Source organism: Salmo trutta, unplaced genomic scaffold, assembly GCF_901001165.1.
Source record: "Salmo trutta unplaced genomic scaffold, fSalTru1.1, whole genome shotgun sequence".
NCBI lineage: Eukaryota > Metazoa > Chordata > Actinopteri > Salmoniformes > Salmonidae > Salmo > Salmo trutta.
In genome coordinates this window covers 106,005-129,113 of record NW_021822733.1, presented here as the reverse complement: position 1 = coordinate 129,113, position 23,109 = coordinate 106,005, and the positions used below count along the sequence as shown (strand labels likewise).

At 45.5% G+C, this 23,109-nt stretch overlaps 1 protein-coding gene across 4 annotated transcripts; it reads right to left on the bottom strand.

The window, feature by feature from the left end:
* Window positions 1–2,259: 2,259 nt before the first annotated feature.
* LOC115184095 (ADP-ribosylation factor-like protein 13B) lies at window positions 2,260–22,954 on the bottom strand. Of its 4 annotated transcripts, none has more exons than XR_003874189.1 (10): window positions 22,140–22,952; window positions 15,263–15,333; window positions 14,762–14,867; window positions 14,471–14,614; window positions 13,049–13,154; window positions 12,218–12,420; window positions 9,795–9,921; window positions 8,561–8,828; window positions 3,424–3,872; window positions 2,260–2,793 (listed from the first exon to the last, which is right to left on the bottom strand). XR_003874189.1 is itself a non-coding variant. In XM_029745084.1 (10 exons), coding segments are annotated over exons 1-10 (1,155 nt in total). In that variant the 5' UTR covers window positions 22,199–22,954; the 3' UTR covers window positions 3,833–3,871. The 4 variants fall into 4 exon arrangements, 2 of the variants coding, with proteins under 2 accessions (XP_029600943.1, XP_029600944.1); XR_003874188.1 differs by lacking the exon at window positions 2,260–2,793 and adding an exon at window positions 3,220–3,410 and having other exon boundaries at window positions 3,465–3,872; XM_029745084.1 differs by lacking the exon at window positions 2,260–2,793 and adding an exon at window positions 5,718–5,787 and having other exon boundaries at window positions 3,833–3,872; window positions 22,140–22,954.
* Between the last annotated feature and the right edge of the window lie 155 nt (window positions 22,955–23,109).

Here is a 23,109-nt window from a genome sequence, read left to right as displayed (position 1 = left end):
ATCATGTAGCGCGCTACTTTATCATGTAGCGCGCTACTTTATCATGTAGGGCGCTACTTTATCATGTAGCGCGCTACTTTATCATGTAGCGCGCTACTTTATCATGTAGCGCGCTACTTTATCATGTAGCGCACTCAGGATGCATTGACAGATGTCTATCACAGACAGTACACCCTATAATACTGATATTATTAGCAGGGAAAATATTAAAACAGGGACTAAAGAATAAAGTGGGCAGGTTTCTGCCTTCAGAGTGGATGTTTTAGTCAGATTAAAACAGGATGAGACCAATGAAATAACTGCAATGCAAAGTTATATACACACACACACCGAGTATACTAAACATTAGGAACACCATAATATTGGGTTTTACCCCCCCTTCCCCCTCCCGCTCAGAACAGCCTCAGTTCGTCGAGGACATGGACTTCCCAAGGTGTGGAAAGCGTTCCACAGGGACGCTGGGCCCCAACGTCGACTCCAACGCTTCCCACAGTTGTGTTAAATTAGCTGGATGTCGTTTGGGTGGTGGACCATTCTAGCCACCGTGCTTCTACACCTGCATTGCTTGCTGTTTGGGGTTTTAGGCTGGGTTTCTGTACAGCACTTTGAGATATCAGCTGATGTAAGAAGGGCTTTATAAATACATTTGATTTGATTTGACACACACAGGGAAACAGCAGCTTTGCAGTTCTTGACACAAACCGGTGCGACTGGCACTACCGTACCCCGTTAAAAAAGGCACTCAAAATCTTTTTTTGTTGTCTTGCAACATTCGCAATCCATGTCGCCGATTGTCTCAAGGTTTGAAAATCCTTCTTTTAAACCCGTCTCCTCACCTCTTCATCTACACTGATCGAAGTGGATTTAACAGGAGACGTCAATAAAGGATTCACCCTGGTCAGTCTGTGTCACGGAAAGAATAGGTGTTCCTAATGTTTTGTCCACTCAGTGTGTTTGTGTATATACACACACACACTACATGACCAAAAGTATGTGGACACCTGCTCGTCTAACATCTCATTCCATAATCATGGGTATTAATATGGAGATGGTCCCCCCCTTTGCTGCTATAACAGCCTCCACTCTTCTGGGAAGGCATTAATATGGAGTTGGTCCCCCCCCTTTGCTGCTATAACAGCCTCCACTCTTCAGGGAAGGCATTAATATGGAGTTGGTCCCCCCCTTTGCTGCTATAACAGCCTCCACTCTTCTGGGAAGTCATTAATATGGAGTTGGTCCCCCCCTTTGCTGCTATAACAGCCTCCACTCTTCTGGGAAGTCATTAATATGGAGTTGGTCCCCCCCCCTTTGCTGCTATAACAGCCTCCACTCTTCTGGGAAGGCATTAATATGGAGTTGGTCCCCCCCCCTTTGCTGCTATAACAGCCTCCACTCTTCAGGGAAGGCTTTCCACTAGATGTGGGAACATTGCTGCAGGGACTTGCTTCCATTCAACCACAAGAGCATTAGTGAGGTCGGGTACTGATGTTGCGCGATTAGGTCTTGCTCGCAGTCGGCGTTCCAATTCATTGTCATGCTGAAACAGGATAGGGTCTTCCCCAAACTATTGCCACAAAGTTGGAAGAAATGAATTGTCGAGAATGTCATTGTATGCTGTAGATTTCCCTTCACTGGAACTAAGGGGGCCTGAACCATGAAAAACAGCCCCAGACCATTATTCCTCCTCCACCAAACTTTACAGTTGGCAATATGCATTGGGACAGGTAGTGAATGTTGTAACCGAGGACAGACCATTTTTATGTGCTACGTGCTTCAGCACTCAGCGGTCCCGTTCTGTGAGCTTGTGTGGCCTACCACTTTGCGGCTGAGCCGTTGTTGCTCCTAGACGTTTCCACTTCACAATAACAGCACTTACAGTTGACAAGGCGGCAGCTCTAGCAGGGCAGAAATTTGACAAACTGACTTGTTTGGAAAGGTGGCATCCTATGACGGTGCCACGTTGAAAGTCACTGAGCTCTTCAGTACGGGCCATTCTACTGCCAATGTTTGTCTATGGAGAATGCATGGCTGTGTGCTCGATTTAATACACCTGTCAGCAATGGGTTTTGGTGAAATAGCCGAATCCACTCATTTGAAGGGGCGTCCACATACTTACTTACGTACGTGTGTGTGTGTGTGTGTGTGTGTGTGTGTGTGTGTGTGTGTGTGTGTGTGTGTGTGGGATAGATAGATAGATATATATATATATATCTATGTGTGATATACACATTCGTACATATAAATATAACTATCCATAAATTAGTCCATATCGATATGCATTTATTTCTCAGTCTGTGTTTAACTCGATGCTGGGTTCTTCAGCGTCAACATGCTCATCAGGACACGTCCTACTAAAACGTTTTCAACATAACGGAAACAAGTGTTTATCATCAGTCACTTTCCCTGTTTGGTGCCTAATGAATATGACTCAGTCTCTCTCTCAGGGCCCACCCAGGGCCCACCCAGTCCTCCGTCTGTCTCAGGGCCCACCCAGTCATCCTCCATCTCTCTCCAGGGCCCACCCAGGGCCCACCCAGTCATCCTCCGTCTCTCTCTCCAGGGCCCACCCAGGGCCCACCCAGTCATCCTCCGTCTCTCTCTCCAGGGCCCACCCAGTCATCCGCCTTCTCTCTCTCCAGGGCCCACCCAGTTATCCTCCGTCTCTCTCTCCAGGGCCCACCCAGGGCCCACCCAGTCATCCCCCGTCTCTCTCTCCAGGGCCCACCCAGTCATCCTCCGTCTCTCTCTCCAGGGCCCACCCAGGGCCCACCCAGTCATCCTCCGTCTCTCTCTCTCCAGGGCCCACCCAGGGCCCACCCAGTCATCCTCCGTCTCTCTCTCTCCAGGGCCCACCCAGTTATCCTCCGTCTCTCTCCAGGGCCCACCCAGGGCCCACCCAGTCATCCTCCGTCTCTCCAGGGCCCACCCAGTCATCCTCCGTCTCTCCAGGGCCCACCCAGTCATCCCCCGTCTCTCTCTCCAGGGCCCACCCAGTTATCCTCCGTCTCTCTCCAGGGCCCACCCAGGGCCCACCCAGTCATCCTCCGTCTCTCTCTCCAGGGCCCACCCAGTCATCCTCCGTCTCTCTCTCCAGGGCCCACCCAGTCATCCTCCGTCTCTCTCTCCAGGGCCCACCCAGTCATCCTCCGTCTCTCTCTCCAGGGCCCACCCAGTCATCCTCCGTCTCTCTCTCCAGGGCCCACCCAGTCATCCTCCGTCTCTCTCTCCAGGGCCCACCCAGTCATCCTCCGTCTCTCTCTCCAGGGCCCACCCAGTCATCCTCCGTCTCTCCAGGGCCCACCCAGTCATCCTCCGTCTCTCCAGGGCCCACCCAGTCATCCTCCGTCTCTCCAGGGCCCACCCAGTCATCCTCCGTCTCTCCAGGGCCCACCCAGTCATCCTCCGTCTCTCTCCAGGGCCCACCCAGGGCCCACCCAGTCATCCTCCGTCTCTCCAGGGCCCACCCAGGGCCCACCCAGTCCGCTCCACCATCGTGGTCCTGTGAGCTCGAGGACGACGGTGGCGTTGGTTCCTTGGTCTTGGGAGCATCTTCTCAGCAGGCGAAGTCTGTAGACCTCTATACAGCACGTACTTTGAAAAGAAACCAAAGAAACTGTGATTTGGGGGGTGAGGGGTCAGGGTCAAAGCCTAATAAAAAGATTAGGGGTCAGGGGTCAAAGCCTAATAAAATTGCCTTAAGAGGACAAATAATGTTGTTTTGAATTGAAGGTGGGGCTTGGGGTTGGAACAACCAATCAGGTAGGAAATGAGTAGCCTGGTGGAGGGGAGGGGCTAGGATATGACATCGTGAGTGTCGCTGTTAGGTCGTTGTTGACGGTTGGCCACGGGGGGGAGGGGCTTGCCGAAGAACTCTGAAAGAGAGAGAGGAGGAGGAAGAGAGGAGGAGGAGGAAGAGAGAGGAGGAGGAAGAGAGGAGACGAGGAAGAGAGGAGGAGGAAGAGAGAGGAGGAAGAGAGAGGAGGAGGAGGAGGAGGAGGAGGAGGAGGAGGAGGGGAAGAGAGAGGAGGAGGAAGAAAGAGAGAGGAGGAGGAAGAAAGAGAGAGGAGGAGGAAGAAGAGAGAGGAGGAGGAAGAGAGAGGAGGAGGAGGAAAGAAGAGGAGAAGGAAGAGAGAGGAGGAGGAAGAGAGGAGGAGGAGGAAGAAGAGAGAGGAGGAGGAGGAAGAAAGAGGAAGAGGAAGAGAGGAGGAGGAGGAAGAGAGAGGAGGAAGAGGAAGAGAGAGGAGGAGGAGGAAGAGAGAGGAGGAGGAGGAAGAGAGAGAGAGGAGGAGGAGGAGGAAGAAGAGAGGAGGAGGAGGAGAGGAGGAGGAGGAAGAGAGAGGAGGAGGAGGAAGAGAGAGGAGGAGGAGGAAGAGAGAGGAGGAGGAGGAAGAAAGAGGAGGAGGAAGAGAGAGGAGGAGGAGGAGGAGGAAGAGAGAGGAGGAGGAGGAGAGGAGGAGGAGGAAGAGAGAGGGAGGAGGAGGAAGAGAGAGGAGGAGGAGGAAGAGAGAGGAGGAGGAGGAAGAGAGAGGAGGAGGAGGAAGAAAGAGGAGGAGGAAGAGAGAGAGGAGGAAGAGAAAGGAGGAAGAGAGAGGGAGGAAGAGAGAGGAGGAAGAGAGAGAGGAGGAGGAGACAGGACTAAATTAGCTACATCTATGTAAGGCTGGCTACTGGTTTCTGTTAGCTGAAATAAAAAAAAACACAGCATGACAGAAATGTGTTCTGACAACTTCCTGTACAGTATTAACATGGTCAAATATAAACAGCCCATTCAACAAGATGACCTGAAGCACGTAACAGACACTGACTGAAGGGACAGGACACAGGTGGCATGTAGGACGTAGTGTAGGATCAACAGAGAGATTTCATCCAACTTCCATCAGACAGAGAACACAGACAATTAAAATACGTTTTCAGACGACATCAGCGGTGTTTAACATGCTCTGTAGACAGAGAGGAAATGGGGTCAGTGTTGTTAAACATGCTCTGTAGACAGAGAGAGGAAATGGGGTCAGTGTTGTTTAACATGCTCTGTAGACAGAGAGGAAATGGGGTCAGTGTTTAACATGCTCTGTAGACAGAGAGGAAATGGGGTCAGTGTGGTTTAACATGCTCTGTAGACAGAGAGGAAATGGGGTCAGTGTTGTTTAACATGCTCTGTAGACAGAGAGAGGAAATGGGGTCAGTGTGGTTTAACATGCTCTGTAGACAGAGAGAGGAAATGGGGTCAGTATGGTTTAACATGCTCTGGTAGAACAGAGAGAGTGAACATTGGGTCAGTGGTTAACATGCTCTGTAGACAGAGAGGAAATGATGGGTTCAGTGTTTAAACTGCTCTGTAGAACCGGCGAGAGGAAATGGGGTCAGTGTTTTTAACCATGCTCTGTAGACAGAGAGGAAATGGGGTCAGTGTTGTTTTAACATGCTCTGTAGACCGAGCAGGAAAGATGGGGTCAGGTGTTGTTTACAACTGCTCTGTTAGACAGAGAAGGAAATGGGGGTCAGTGTTGTTTAACATGCTCTGTAGACAGAGCGGAAATGAAAGTCATGGAATAAGAGACATCAGGCTGTAGTGAAAGAGGAAGAACAGCAGCATAACATGAACAGGCTACTAGATTGACGAACAGACAGATGGTTAGTTAGTAGTTAGTAGGGGTTAGTTATGTGGTTAACATACAGCAGTGGAGTGGGTGGTGGAGTTTCACTGTAAACATCATTACCAGAAACAACTCCTGTCGCCAAGAGGCTCCAGCTTCGGAAGCCTGGACATTATGGGAGTAGCCCATCCCACTATAACAACACAACAACAACATGATTAGTAGTAGTCCATCCCACTATAACAACACAACAACAACATGATTAGTAGTAGTCCATCCCACTATAACAACTAAATAGATTATTAGTAGTAGTCCATCCCACTATAACAACTATATAGATTATTAGTAGTAGTCCATCCCACTATAACAACTAAATAGATTATTAGTAGTAGTCCATCCCACTATAACAACTAAATATATTATTAGTAGTAGTCCATCCACTATAACAACCTAAATAGATTATTAGTAGTAGTCATCCCTCTATAACAACTAAATAGATTAGTAGTAGTTCCATCCCACTATAACAACTAAATAGATTATAGTAGTAGTCCATCCCACTATAACAACTAATAATTTATTAGTAGTAGTCCACCCTCTATAAACTAAATAGATTATTAGTAGTAGTCCATCCCACTATAACAACTAAATAGATTATTAGTAGTAGTCCATCCCACTATAACAACAACTAGATTATTAGTAGTAGTCCATCCCACTATAACAACAACTAAATAGATTATTAGTAGTAGTCCATCCCACTATAACAACAACTAAATAGATTATTAGTAGTAGTCCATCCCACTATAACAACTAAATAGATTATTAGTAGTAGTCCATCCCTCTATAACAACTAAATAGATTATTAGTAGTAGTCCATCCCACTATAACAACTAAATAGATTATTAGTAGTCCATCCCACTATAACAACAACTAAATAGATTATTAGTAGTAGTCCATCCCACTATAACAACAACTAAATAGATTATTAGTAGTAGTCCATCCCACTATAACAACAACTAAATAGATTATTAGTAGTAGTCCATCCCACTATAACACAACTAAATAGATTATTAGTAGTAGTCCATCCCACTATAACAACTAAATAGATTATTAGTAGTAGTCCATCCCACTATAACAACAACTAAATAGATTATTAGTAGTAGTCCATCCCTATAACAACTAAATAGATTATTAGTAGTAGTCCATCCCACTATAACAACTAAATAGATTATTAGTAGTAGTCCATCCCACTATAACAACTAAATAGATTATTAGTAGTAGTCCATCCCACTATAACAACTAAATAGATTATTAGTAGTAGTCCATCCCACTATAACAACAACTAAATAGATTATTAGTAGTAGTCCATCCCACTATAACAACTAAATAGATTAGTAGTAGTAGTCCATCCACTATAACAACTAAATAGATTATTAGTAGTAGTCCATCCCACTATAACTACAACTAAATAGATTATTAGTAGTAGTCCATCCCACTATAACAACAACTAAATAGATTATTAGTAGTAGTCCATCCCACTATAACACCAACTAAATAGATTATTAGTAGTAGTCCATCCCACTAACACAACTAAATAGATTATTAGTAGTAGTCCATCCCACTATAACAACTAAATAGATTATTAGTAGTAGTCCATCCCACTATAACAAAACTAAATAGATTATTAGTAGTAGTCATCCCACATACTCTATAACAACTAATAGATTATTAGTAGTAGTCCATCCCACTATAACAACTAAATAGATTATTAGTAGTAGTCCATCCCACTATAACAACTAACTAGATTATTAGTAGTAGTCCCTCCCTAAGCTATAACAACTAAATAGATTAAAACTGTTTTCCAGCCAGTCATTGGTCAGCCACACTACGTCAGGATTAAAAGTGTGTCTCTCTCACCAGGAAGTTGTGGAGGTGTGTGTCTCTCTCACCAGGAAGTGGTGAGGTGTGTGTCTGGTCTCACCAGGAAGTGGTGGAGGTGTGTGTCTCTCTCACCAGGAAGTGGTGGAGGTGTGTGTCTCTCTCACCAGGAAGTGGTGGAGGTGTGTGTCTCTCTCACCAGGTAGTGGTGGAGGTGTGTGTCTCTCTCACCAGGTAGTGGTGGAGGTGTGTGTCTCTCTCACCAGGTAGTGGTGGAGGTGTGTGTCTCTCTCACCAGGTAGTGGGGAGGTGTGTGTGTCTCTCTCACCAGGTAGTGGTGGAGGTGTGTGTGTCTCTCTCACCAGGAAGTGGTGGAGGTGTGTGTCTCTCTCACCAGGAAGTGGTGGAGGTGTGTGTCTCTCTCACCAGGAAGTGGTGGAGGTGTGTGTCTCTCTCACCAGGAAGTGGTGGAGGTGTGTGTCTCTCTCACCAGGTAGTGGTGGAGGTGTCTCTCTCACCAGGAAGTGGTGGAGGGGTGTCTCTCTCACCAGGAAGTGGTGGAGGTGTGTGTCTCTCACCAGGTAGTGGTGGAGGTGTGTCTCTCTCACCAGGTAGTGGGGAGGTGTGTCTCTCTCCCAGAAGTGGTGGAGGTGTGTCTCTCTCACCAGGTAGTGGTGGAGGTGTGTCTCTCTCACCAGGTAGTGGTGGAGGTGTGTGTCTCTCACCAGGTAGTGGTGGAGGTGTGTCTCTCTCACCAGGTAGTGGTGGAGGTGTGTCTCTCTCACCAGGAAGTGGTGGAGGTGTGTCTCTCTCACCAGGAAGTGGTGGAGGTGTGTCTCTCTCACCAGGAAGTGGTGGAGGTGTGTGTCTCTCACCAGGAAGTGGTGGAGGTGTGTCTCTCTCACCAGGTAGTGGTGGAGGTGTGTGTCTCTCTCACCAGGAAGTGGTGGAGGTGTGTCTCTCTCACCAGGTAGTGGTGGAGGTGTGTGTCTCTCTCACCAGGAAGTGGTGGAGGTGTGTCTCTCTCACCAGGAAGTGGTGGAGGTGTGTCTCTCTCACCAGGTAGTGGTGGAGGTGTGTGTCTCTCTCACCAGGTAGTGGTGGAGGTGTGGGGCTCTCAGGGGCCGCTGTCTCCTCCGTCCTCAGAGGGTCCACTCTGTGTTTCCTCTTCAGTCTCAGTTTACTCGTCTTCTTCTTAGTCTGCTGCACTGATACTGCACCGCTCTCTGGAGTCTGTCTCTCGCTGTCCTCTTCCTCCTCCTCCTCCTCCTCTTCCTCCTCCTCCTGCCTTCCTTCGCTCGCATCGTTGGCACCTCCCCCCTGCCCTCCTGTCTGTCTCTTCTTCAGCTTGTCTTCATTCTGCATGGATGGAACACACATTGAACACACCCATTTATACAGATGGAACCACCCCGTGGCATTAATACAGATGGAAACACCCCATGGCATTAATACAGATGGAAACACCCCATGGCATTAATACAGATGGAAACACCCCATGGCATTAATACAGATGGAAACACCCCATGGCATTAATACAGATGGATACACCCCATGGCATTAATACAGATGGAAACACCCCATGGCATTAATACAGATGGAAACACCCCATGGCATTAATACAGATGGAAACACCCCATGGCATTAATACAGATGGAAACACCCCATGGCATTAATACAGATGGAACCACCCCATGGCATTAATACAGATGGAACCACCCCATGGCATTAATACAGATGGAACCACCCCATAGCATTAATACAGATGGAACCACCCCATGGCATTAATACAGATGGAACCACCCCATGGCATTAATACAGATGGAAACACACCATGGCATTAATACAGATGGAAACACCCCATGGCACTAATACAGATGGAAACACCGCATGGCATTAATACAGATGGAAACACCTTATGGCATTAATACAGATGGAAACACCGCATGGCATTAATACAGATGGAAACACCTTATGGCATTAATACAGATGGAAACACCGCATGGCATTAATACAGATGGAACCACCCCATGGCATTAATACAGATGGAAACACACCATGGCATTAATACAGATGGATACACCCCATGGCATTAATACAGATGGAAACACCGCATGGCATTAATACAGATGGAACCACCCCATGGCACTAATACAGATGGATACACCCAACCCATTGACTGTGCGGCTCAAATGGCACCCTATTCCCTAAAGGGGGCACTACAACGACACATAGGGTTCTGGTCAAAACTAGTGCACAACATAGGGTGCCATTTCAAAAACAAATCAACAAAAGTGATGCTGATTGGCCCAGTGTATTCCACACCTCATTGAGGACGTTGCCTATTGGCTGGAAGGGGCTGGGTATGGTGGTTTCGTCGGTCTCCTCCTCCTCCTCCTCCTCCTGCAGTGTCCGTCCCTCCCTCTCCGCCTCCTCTTTCTCCTGACGGTCTCTGGGAACAGGGAAACAAAAGGACTTTTTTGTTGTTATTTTTTACCTAAAATGTAACTAGGCAAGTCAGTTAAGAAATAATTATATTTTCAATGACAGCCTAAAATTCAGCTGGTTAATGTTCCTGTCACTAAGGTGGATATCTCTCCTAATCAGCTGGTTAATGATCCTGTCACTAAGGTGGATATCTCTCCTAATCAGCTGGTTAATGATCCCTAATCAGCTGGTTAATGATCCCTAATCAGCTGGTTAATGATCCCTAATCAGCTGGTTAATGATCCTGTCACTAAGGTGGATATCTCTCCTAATCAGCTGGTTAATGTTCCCTAATCAGCTGGTTAATGATCCCTAATCAGCTGGTTAATGATCCCGTCACTAAGGTGGATATCTCTCCTAATCAGCTGGTTAATGATCCTGTCACTAAGGTGGATATCTCTCCTAATCAGCTGGTTAATGATCCTGTCACTAAGGTGGATATCTCTCCTAATCAGCTGGTTAATGTTCCCTAATCAGCTGGTTAATGATCCCTAATCAGCTGGTTAATGATCCCTAATAAGCTGGTTAATGATCCCTAATCAGCTGGTTAATGATCCCTAATCAGCTGGTTAATGATCCCTAATCAGCTGGTTAATGATCCCGTCACTAAGGTGGATATCTCTTCTAATCAGCTGGTTAATGATCCTGTCACTAAGGTGGATATCTCTTCTAATCAGCTGGTTAATGATCCCGTCACTAAGGTGGATATCTCTCCTAATCAGCTGGTTAATGATCCTGTCACTAAGGTGGATATCTCTCCTAATCAGCTGGTTAATGATCCTGTCACTAAGGTGGATATCTCTCCTATCAGCTGGTTAATGATCCTGTCACTAAGGTGGATATCTCTCCTAATCAGCTGGTTAATGATCCTGTCACTAAGGTGGATATCTCTCCTAATCAGCTGGTTAATGATCCTGTCACTAAGGTGGATATCTCTCCTAATCAGCTGGTTAATGATCCTGTCACTAAGGTGGATATCTCTCCTAATCAGCTGGTTAATGATCCTGTCACTAAGGTGGATATCTCTCCTAATCAGCTGGTTAATGATCCTGTCACTAAGGTGGATATCTCTTCTAATCAGCTGGTTAATGATCCCGTCACTAAGGTGGATATCTCTCCTAATCAGCTGGTTAATGATCCTGTCACTAAGGTGGATATCTCTCCTAATCAGCTGGTTAATGATCCTGTCACTAAGGTGGATATCTCTCCTAATCAGCTGGTTAATGATCCTGTCACTAAGGTGGATATCTCTCCTAATCAGCTGGTTAATGATCCTGTCACTAAGGTGGATATCTCTCCTAATCAGCTGGTTAATGTTCCCTAATCAGCTGGTTAATGATCCCTAATCAGCTGGTTAATGATCCTGTCACTAAGGTGGATATCTCTCCTAATCAGCTGGTTAATGATCCTGTCACTAAGGTGGATATCTCTCCTAATCAGCTGGTTAATGATCCTGTCACTAAGGTGGATATCTCTCCTAATCAGCTGGTTAATGATCCTGTCACTAAGATGGATATCTCTCCTAATCAGCTGGTTAATGATCCTGTCACTAAGGTGGATATCTCTCCTAATCAGCTGGTTAATGATCCTGTCACTAAGGTGGATATCTCTCCTAATCAGCTGGTTAATGATCCTGTCACTAAGATGGATATCTCTCCTAATCAGCTGGTTAATGATCCTGTCACTAAGGTGGATATCTCTCCTAATCAGCTGGTTAATGATCCTGTCACTAAGGTGGATGTCTCTCCTAATCAGCTGGTTAATGATCCTGTCACTAAGGTGGATATCTCTCCTAATCAGCTGGTTAATGATCCTGTCACTAAGATGGATATCTCTCCTAATCAGCTGGTTAATGATCCTGTCACTAAGATGGATATCTCTCCTAATCAGCTGGTTAATGATCCTGTCACTAAGGTGGATATCTCTCCTAATCAGCTGGTTAATGATCCTGTCACTAAGGTGGATATCTCTCCTAATCAGCTGGTTAATGATCCTGTCACTAAGGTGGATATCTCTCCTAATCAGCTGGTTAATGATCCTGTCACTAAGGTGGATATCTCTCCTAATCAGCTGGTTAATGATCCCTAATCAGGTGGTTAATGATCCTGTCACTAAGGTGGATGTCTCTCCTATTGTCTACTGTATTGTCACTGCTCTGTTTCTTAACCGCGATTTTAAACATGTACATGATACTGCAACAAAAAGATCCCAGGGGCATTGTAAAGTCAGTAAAGTTCCTCTCTCCTCCTCCTCCTCCTCACCTCTCCTCCCGTATCCTCCGTACTCTCTCCTGTCTCTCCTTCTTCTCCTGTTCCTCCTGAGCTCTCTGTTCGGCCGTGTCCTGATGGACGCGTTCAGAGATGGCGTCGTAGTCTTTAGCTATGTTGTTGAGCAGCCAGTTGAGTCCGTTCTTGATGGACTTGTCCCCCTTCTTACCACAGGCCAGAACAGCAGAACACGGCTCCTGAAAACAACCAGGAAGTCAGACGGCTAGAGAGACAGAGAGGATTTCATGTCACACAACATTTTGATTTATTAACTCCTATTTTATTAGACAGCTATTCTCACAAGATGGAGAACAACACGGGGGGTTATTGTTGAAACCTGGAGGAACTCTTTGCTAATATAAATGTATGAAGAACACACAATCCTGACCAGCTGCAACAACATACAGCCTCATAGCCACAGTACTACAGGGGGAGTATAACAAGGTACAGCCTCATAGCCACAGTACTGCAGGGGGAGTATAACAAGGTATAGCCTCATAGCCACAGTACTGCAGGGGGAGTATAACAAGGTACAGCCTCATAGCCACAGTACTACAGTTACTACAGCCTCATAGCCACAGTACTACAGGGGGAGTATAACAAGGTACAGCCTCATAGCCACAGTACTACAGTTACTACAGCCTCATAGCCACAGTACTACAGGGGGAGTATAACAAGGTACAGCCTCATAGCCACAGTACTACAGTTACTACAGCCTCATAGCCACAGTACTGCAGGTGAAGTATAACAAGGTACAGCCTCATAGCCACAGTACTGCAGTTACTACAGGTGAAGTATTGAGAGACAAACCACAGCATCACTCACGATCTGACAGAGACACTTGTTCTCGTTCACGAGCTTCTCCAATGACAGGTTCTCGATGATGTCTGCCTCAGCCAATGCCCCGTCCCGATCCTGCTTGTTAGCCAATCTGTGGAGCCGACAGGGATATGTCAGAAACAGGTGTCAGAATGCAGGTGGTGGGGTGGTGTGTGTGTGTGTGTGTTGGTTCTTCTATCGTTGTGGGGACCTACAATCTCAGAAAGCCCCGACAAGGATAGTAAAACAAGGAAAAATTCTCCCTCGTCCCAATTTTAAGCTTAGAAGGTTTAGGGTTACAATAAGGCTTAGAATTAGGGTACAAGGTTAGTGGTTACAGGTTAAGGTTGAGGAAAATAGATTATTTTGAATATAAATACATTTTAGGTCCCCAGGAGGGGGTGTGTGTGTGTGTGTGTGTGTGTGTGTGTGTGTGTGTGTGTGTGTGTGTGTGTGTGTGTGACAGAAACATATGGTGTGGGAGGAGACACTTCATGATCAAACGCTGCCAGTCAGGGAAATGGAATTATAGTTGGATTCCTGCTAACATTAATTCGCTTTCCCAATATGTTGTATAGAATATAATACCCTACTTTAAAAAGAAACAGACAGACAGAGACAGACAGAGACAGACAGAGACAGACAGACAGACAGACAGACAGACAGACAGACAGACAGACAGACAGACAGACAGACAGACAGACAGACAGACAGACAGACAGACAGACAGACAGACAGACAGACAGACAAGGCCAGGTTTAGAGCTCAGACAGACAGTAACTCACACTAGGCCAGGTTTAGAGCTCAGACAGACAGTAACTCACACTAGGCCAGGTTTAGAGCTCAGACAGTAACTCACACTAGGCCAGGTTTAGAGCTCAGACAGTAACTCACACTAGGCCAGGTTTAGAGCTCAGACAGTAACTCACACTAGGCCAGGTTTAGAGCTCAGACAGACAGTAACTCACACTGGGCCAGGTTTAGAGCTCAGACAGTAACTCACACTAGGCCAGGTTTAGAGCTTAGACAGACAGTAGCTCACACTAGGCCAGGTTTAGAGCTCACAGACAGACAGTAACTCGCACTAGGCCAGGTTTAGAGTTTAGACAGACAGTAAGTCACACTAGGCCAGGTTTAGAGCTCAGACAGACAGTAAGTCACACTAGGCCAGGTTTAGAGCTCAGACAGACAGTAACTCACACTAGGCCAGGTTTAGAGCTCAGACAGACAGTGACTCACACTAGGCCAGGTTTAGAGCTCAGACAGACAGTAACTCACACTAGGCCAGGTTTAGAGCTCAGACAGTAACTCACACTAGGCCAGGTTTAGAGCTCAGACAGACAGTAACTCACACTAGGCCAGGTTTAGAGCTCAGACAGACAGTAACTCACACTAGGCCAGGTTTAGAGCTCAGACAGAGTGACTCACACTAGGACAGGTTTCCCAGCGATGCGAGGGTGTCGCAGGACCTCAGCCATGGTGTCCCTGGTCTCCTGGATCCTCTGGACATCACTGGAGTCCACCACGAACACCACCCCGTACGACTCGCTGTAGTAGTTCTTCCAGATGCCCCTGAGCACATTTACATTGGAGTCGTTTAGCAGACTCTTATCCACAACCACTGCAAGTAGACACCTTTGTTTAAAATAGTCCTATCAGCAGAATCAGGGGCCGGAAAGTGCAGGTGTTGAGTGTCAGAAAGACAACGAGTATAAAGACCTGATCCTCTTTCCTCCGCCCAGGTCAAAGATGGTAACCTCAAACTTCCCCTGCTTCAGATCCACCTTGGAGAAGCCTACTGTAGGGGCAACGTCCTCTGGGCTCTCTGTGATGGAACACAACAAACACACACACACACACACACACACACACACACACAGACACAGACACAGACACAGACACAGACACAGACACACACAGACACACACACACGTTCAGCGACGAAGAGAACGAGCCCCCCTTCAAAAACACATTTTACATTTCTAATAAAGTAGGATAGAAGTGAGTGATTCAGAGTCAAGATGTCTTCCCTGTGGCTCAGTTGGTAGAGCATGGTGTGTGCAACGCCAGGGTTGTGGGTTCGATTCCCACGGGGGGCCAGTACAAAAAAATATATAAAAAAAAAAATGCATGAAATGTATGTATTCACTACTGTAAGTCGCTCTGGATAAGAGCGTCTGCTAAATGACTAAAATGTAAAATGCAAGATGACACACTGACCTCCCTGGATGCCGCGTACTGTAGCAGTCTTCCCAGCGTTGTCAAGTCCAACCATCACCAGTGTTATTTTCCTAAAAACACCACAGAGAAGATGGATTACGACAGAGATGACACAGGGACTCAAATGGAGGTGTGGTAGGAGAGAGACATGCAGGAAAATGATAGGAACAATATTCACAAGGGAGGGGGGGTACTCTACAATATGTCATGTGACTCATGACGTGTCCCTTCTATAAAGCATAGAGAACAACATTAGTAAGCAAGACATATTTGGGGCGGCAGGGTAGCCTAGTGGTTAGAGCGTTGGACTAGTAACCAGCAGGTATCCTAGTGGTTAGAGCGTTGGACTAGTAACCGAAAGGTTGCAAGATCGAACCTGCCGAGCTGACAAGGTAAAAATCTGTCGTTCTGCCCCCTGAACAAGGCAGTTAACCCACTGTTCCTAGGCCGTCATTGAAAATAAGAATTTGTTCTTAACTGACTTGCCTAGTTTAAATAAATGTATATTGATTTTATAGCTTGAGCCACTTCCAAAGAAAGCATTGAACATTCAACGCCAGTCTCCAAACAGAAAGGATGAATAATCTGATATTAGCCTAATGCATCGGTCAGGCAGGCAGACAGGTACTGCCCTCACCTCCACCTGTCCTTCAGATGTTACTGGTTAAGGTGTAAGAGGGGCTTAGCCAGCAGCCCAGGCCACTAATACAGCTCCCCCCCCCCCCTTCCTCTACCTTAGGGCTGCCCAGGCCACTAATACAGCTCCTTCCCCCCTCTACCTTAGGGCTGCCCAGGCCACTAATACAGCTCCTTCCCCCCTCTACCTTAGGGCTGCCCAGGCCACTAATACAGCTCCTTCCTCCCCTCTACCTTAGGGCTGCCCAGGCCACTAATACAGCTCCTTCCTCCCCTCTACCTTAGGGCTGCCCAGGCCACTAATACAGCTCCTTCCTCCCCTCTACCTTGGGCTGCCCAGGCCACTAATACAGCTCCTTCCTCCCCTCTACCTTGGGCTACCCAGGCCACTAATACAGCTCCTTCCCCCCCTCTACCTTAGGGCTGCCCAGGCCACTAATACAGCTCCTTCCCCCCTCTACCTTAGGGCAGCCCAGGCCACTAATACAGCTCCTTCCTCCTCTCTACCTTGGGCTGCCCAGGCCACTAATACAGCTCCTTCCCCCCTCTACCTTAGGGCTGCCCAGGGCTAACACCACAGGGACATTACCACAGAGAGGGTGAGTCAGCACTCTGTCCATAATCACGTTGAACAGCTAGGTAAGTCTATGGATGTACACAGACAGTGAGGCAGAGTTGGGGCGGCAGGGTAGCCTAGTGGTTAGAGCGTTGGACTAGTAACCGAAAGGTTGCAAGATAGAATCCCCGAGCTGACAAGGTACAAATCTGTCATTCTACCCCTGTTCCTAGGCCGTCATTGAAAATAAGAATTTGTTCTTAACTGACTTGCCTAGTTAAATAAAGGTCAAACAAATAAATAAATAAATACATTTAAAAAAAATATATATATATTTTTTTTAAGTAAAGAGACTTATCCAACACCTTGAGTCCTTCCTTAACTTCTTAAGGTATAGGGGGCAGTATTTTCACGGCCGGATGAAAAACGTACCCACATTAATCTGGCCCAGAAACTAGAATATGCATATTATTAGTAGATTTGGATAGAAACCACTCTTAAGTTTCTAAAACTGTTTGAATGGTGTCTGTGAGTATAACAGAACTCATATGGCAGGCAAAAACCTGAGGAAAAATTCAACCAGGAAGTGGAGGATCTGAGAATTGTAGTTCTTCTTTCTAGTCCCTTTCGAAACTACAGTGTCTGTGGGGTCACGTTGCACTTCCTAAGGCTTCCATTGGCTGTCAAAAGCCTTCAGAAAGTTGTTTCATCTGTCTCCTGTATCCGGGCAGAGTATAGGAGCTCAGTCACTGAGTGGACTGCCTGGGGACAAAGGGATTGGATATGCGCAGTCCCGCGAGCGCGCCGTTCCTTCTTTTTCTCCTTGAATGAATACGCTATTGTCCGGTTGGAATATTACCGCATTTTTACATAAAAAATACCATAAAGATTGATTTTAAACAACATTTGACATGCTTCTAAGAACAGTAATGGAACATTTTGACTTTTCGTCTCTGGTACCGCGCTCGCGTGTTATGCCTTTGGATAAGTGCTCTGTACGCACGAACAAAACTGAGGTATTTGGACATAAATATGGATTATTTCGAACAAAAACAACATTTCTTGTGGAAGTAGCAGTCCTGGGAGTACATTCTGACGAAGATCAGCAAAGGTAAGAGAATATTTCTAATACTAATTCTGAGTTTAGGTGACCCTGAATAGCTCGCCGTGATGGCTGAGCTATGTACTCAGAATATTGAAAAATGTGCTTTCTCCGTAAACCTATTTTAAAATCTGACACAGCGGTTGCATAAAGGAGAAGTGTATCTATAATTCTTAAAATAATTGTTATGTATTTTGTCAACGTTTATGATGAGTATTTTTGTAAATTCACCGGAAGTTTTTGGTGGGAATACATTTTCTGAACATCACGCGCCAATGTAAAATGCTGTTTTTGGATATAAATATGAACTTTATCGAAGAAAACATACATGTATTGTGTAACATGATGTCCAAGGAGTGTCATCTGATGAAGATCGTCAAAGGTTAGTGCTTCATTTAGCTGTGTTATGGGGTTTTGTGACATATATGCTTGCTTGGAGAATGGCTGTGTGATTATTTTGGTCTATGTACTCTGCTGACATAATCTAATGTTTTGCTTTCGCTGTAAAGCCTTTTTGAAATCGGACAATGTGGTTAGATTAACGAGAGTCTTATCTTTAAAATGGTGTAAAATAGTTGATTGTTTGAGAAAATGAAATGAGATTTTTGATGTTTTGTATTTCGCGCCGTGCTATTTCACTGGCTGTTGAATAGTGTGTCCCACAGGGCCTTCCTTCCTTCCTTCCTTCCTTCCTTCCTTCCTTCCTTCCTTCCTTCCATCCTTCCAATGAATAGGTCTAGATCCTAAATCCACCCTTTCTACTCAGGAAAAAGCTTATCTGTGTCACCAAATCAAAATAGACAAATTGCATAAAAAGTCACCCAGTCATCATTCTTGTTAGAAAAAAAAAAACACAGACACACACACACACACACACCTAGCCTCCATCAAAAAGTGCCTCTTCTATGGAACACACTTCCACAACACACACACACACACACACACAAGCTGACCAAATAAACATACGTCTTACCCTCCACATGGAAACGACCAATAACAACAAGCTTACAGAACCAAAAAACACGCAGTCACATTCTGACAACACACACACACACACACACACACACACACACACACACACACACACACACACACACACACACACACACACACACACACACACACACACACACACACACACACACACACACACACACACACACACACACACACACCAACGTGTAGAAATCCTTGCCTGCGGCTCTTCCGCCGTATGGACATCAAGCAGACTATCCAGCGGACAGTCCTCTGGAGCCAGGACGACTTCATGTGGAAGCTTCAACCAGTCCAGACCCAGAGACCAACTGACCCGACGGACGTTCAGGGACAATAACTAGAAACCCACACCATGTCCCCTCAATGTGCAGTACGCCACCATGACGGATAACACACACACACACACACACACCCCCCCCCCCCCCCCCACTGTACAGGCCAGGCCCAGAGAGCAGCAGGATTAGCTAGGGATTACCTTAAATCTCTCTACAGTGGGACACGTGTTCTTAAGATACTCTGCCTGTTTAGCGTCAGAGGGGGTCGCTGTCTCACCTCTTTCTTAAAACTGATTTGTTTTTTTTTACAATTAATATTTCCTTGATTCCTCACCTCCTCTCTCCTCACCTCCTTCTCAAAACTCGTTGAAAGAAAGGAAAGGTCAGATTGGAGAGGACCAGGATATTGGATATTTTTTCCCCAATGCATTTTGTGGAGGGGCGAAGAGTCCGGACATGAGGGATCGAGGAAAGAGGAATTAGGAGAGAGCCCAGGGGTAATCAAAGAGCGAAGCAGCGGTGCCAGAGACCAGGCCACTTCTGATACAACATCTAGAGTCCTTAAACCTGTCCTAGAGTCCTGTCCTTAAACCTGTCCTAGAGTCCTGTCCTTAAACCTGTCCTACACCACTTCTGATACAACACCTAGAGTCCTTAAACCTGTCCTAGAGTCCTGTCCTTAAACCTGTCCTATACCACTTCTGATACAACACCTAGAGTCCTGTCCTTAAACCTGTCCTAGAGTCCTGTCCTTAAACCTGTCCTAGAGTCCTGTCCTTAAACCTGTCCTAGAGTCCTTAAACCTGTCCTATACCACTTCTGATAAAACATCTAGAGTCCTTAAACCTGTCCTAGTGTCGTGTCCCTAAACCTGTCCTAGAGTCCTGTCCTTAAACCTGTCCTATACCACTTCTGATAAAACACCTAGAGTCCTTAAACCTGTCCTAGAGTCCTGTCCTTAAACCTGTCCTACACCACTTAACTCCAGGCCTGAGGCCCAAATGACATCCTACTCCCAATATAGTGCCCTACTTCTGAACAGAGCCATTTAGGATGCAGCCCAGGGAGCCATTTAGGCCAGGCTGACTCACAGGACTAGACAGCAGGTGGTAACTAACAGGGAAGTACCTTCACCTCAACACAGTGGAGCATCTAGCACCCTATTCCCTATATAGTGCACTACTTCTGAACAGAGCCCAGGGAGCCATTTAGGACGCAGCCCAGGCCACCGAGGACAGGCTGACTCACAGGACTAGACAGCAGGTGGTAACTAACAGGGAAGTACCTTCACCTCAACACAGTGGAGCCTGGAGAGCATCCAGGAGGAAACAACATGGCTGCCGTGCCCGTGGAGCCTACCACACAGGTGTGTGGTACTCAGTCACATACTCTAATCTAATGTTATTGGTCCATGCACATATTTAACAGATGTTATTGGTCCATATTTAACAGATGTTATTGGTCCATACACATATTTAGAAATGTTAATGCCAGTGTAGCGAAATGCTTGTGTTCCTAGCTCCAACAGAATCTGTCGTTCTGCCCCTGAACAAGGCAGTTAACCCACTGTTCCCCGGTAGGCCGTCATTGAAAATAAGAATTTGTTCTTAACTGACTTGCCTAGTTAAATAAAGTTAAATAAAAAATTAAATAAGACAACATTTGAGGTTTGAAAACATTTGACAAACTCAAAATTTGAGTGTAATGCCCCTTTACGGGTTGTGTAATAATATAAAAGTCTAAAACTGAACAAATCTGATTTAATCTAAACCTCTTGTTATTAAGATTGGCAGATAAGGAAAGAGGTGCTGCATCCCAAAGCTCGGGCGGAGAAGCAGAGAGAGGAACAGAACTTCACAGCTGCTTGAGGACGACAGAGGAACGGAGAGAGGTTGCAAACAACTGTGTTACTAAACCTACTCCTGTCTATACAGAAATAAATACAACACTTCTAAATAGGCAACTAAAGCGGGATTTGGCCACAGAGGATCATTAGCTTCTTTAATAAAAGAAAGTTGTGGATTGTTTTAAAAATGGCATTGCCTACAGTCAGGAGGAAAAGGTGGTTTTGCGCAATATGGGCAGATTTATTGTTGAGTTGCGACTGTCTGAAAAGTAGAGAAGAAATTCTACTAATTCTACTACATAATAAAGTGTAGTAGAATTACATTAAATGTGTTTATAAAAAAGCAAAGAAATAAATAAATAATCCCCCTGCAAAGAAAGAAGAAACACAGCCTATAGCAGGGATCATCAACGAGATTCAGCTGAGGGACGATTTCTTTTCCTGGTAGCGGATGGCCTGAACATAATTACAAATTATTTGTAGACTGAAAATTGACTGCAAGAAGCCCAAACAGATATAATGTTTGACTAAAATGATCATTTCAAACCTGGTTTCCATTTGTACAGGATCATGTGCGTCTCTATTATGGTGGGAATAATATCGGGAACATATTCCTTAAATAAAAATGACTTGGGAGCCGATTTCCTGCTGTTTTTACAGTCTTATGTCCAACAACGGAGAAAGAAAAATAAATACAAATGATCTGAGAATTTGGGGGACCAAATAAAACCCACCTGCAGACTGCAGGAACCCTGGCCTATAGCTGAGGCCTACTCCACACTGTCAGCCATGGATTGAACGGTTTTTGGTTTTTTTTGTCAACAGTGATTAGGTTATTTTATTAGCCTAAATTATGACTATCCAATCTAATAGTCAACATTATCTTACATCAGTATGCAAATGTTATGATGCACAGAATGCTTTATAATAAAAGGTGCATTTTTAAAGTTAAAATAAGCTTCACCAAACTTCAAATTCACACACTGCATATGTTCCTGTGCCTTTATCACAGTCAACAACACACATATATTTTATAATAAGAATAAGGTATATCATGAAATCAAACTGAATGAAATAGAACATATAAAATAACAGCCCTGGGGTTTATGGCTTTTTAATCCAGATCTGGAGAGAGGGGGGGGGTACTTCTGCAGTTTTAAGGAGTGACAGCTGCTAAAAGTGGCTGTAGTTTAGCACCTTAGTCACTGGTTACATGACTACCTGGTAACCCAGCAGCATGCTGTATACCACACACACACCTGTTGGGTGATATATATAGCGAACAAGACATTCTATGAAACCACAGATTCTGTCATGGGGTGAACTGGGTGGGTGGCTGGCAGCACTGGTACCCCATTCACAAATCAAATGGCCAATAAATCAAAAATAGTGTGAATATTTAAATACATAACCAGCCATTTTAACTTCCGTTAGCTAACTAGTAGTCAGGTACTTCATGCACTCACCTTGCGGGCTGCCGCCAGCGTTTCAACCAGTTGCAACAATTCGCCATCAGACTAAACATTGCTGTCCAAACTCAGATAATCGGCGGAAAATAGTCATGTAGCAGCGACTCTGAATGGATCAAATGCCTCTGGTCGGCATTTCAGCTCATTATCCTCATACAGATGCATGAGTTAGGCCTTGGGGCCAATACAAGTGCCCTTCTTAGACATCGTTGGATTGCCAAAGTAAAAATACTAGCTACTGCCAGTACTAGTAAGTGTACTTGTTGCTTCTCTCAAATAATCGTTGGCCCGCTTGTAACGTTAGCTAGAACTAGCTAATAACATTAGCAGGTAAGTTTCCTAGCTGAACTACACTAGAAAACTATTATTATGTTTAGTACTTTTCACAAACTGCAAAAGATAGCGGCTAGACACCGTTAACTAGCCCAACGTTAGTTAGCTAACCTAGCTAGCATCCAATGCAACTAGCTAACGTCAGCGTTTAAGCGCTGCTTAGAGACCGTAGCTCGTTTTCCGTACTAGCTGGATTTTTAGGGATAAGTGTCAGGTAAAACAAAAACCCTATTTCAAAAAGAAAAGGTAATATTCCTTCATAAGGAGAGCTCTTCAGTGAGAATCCGTTGTTTGTTTACGCCGTCGTGTTTCGGCTGCTATGGCTGCAGAGCCGTGGGTGCGTCATCATCAGTGGCCGAGAAATCAGGCGTCCTCTTTGTGTGGTTGTTACTACTTACCACAGCCGCAAAGTTATAATTATGGCTAAACCCTGACTATTCCTACAATTTGTTAATATCTGGTGTGTTAAACATAACCTTAAGCACACTGCTAACCATTATGTTTAACCTTAAATGAATACTTAAAAAAAAAACTTTGTGGCTGCGTCTCAATCTGCCAGGGCTGCGTCTTCCACGTCTGTGGTGGAAGGTGACCGAGCTACAGCGGTGTTTGTTAGACCATGACACATCACAAA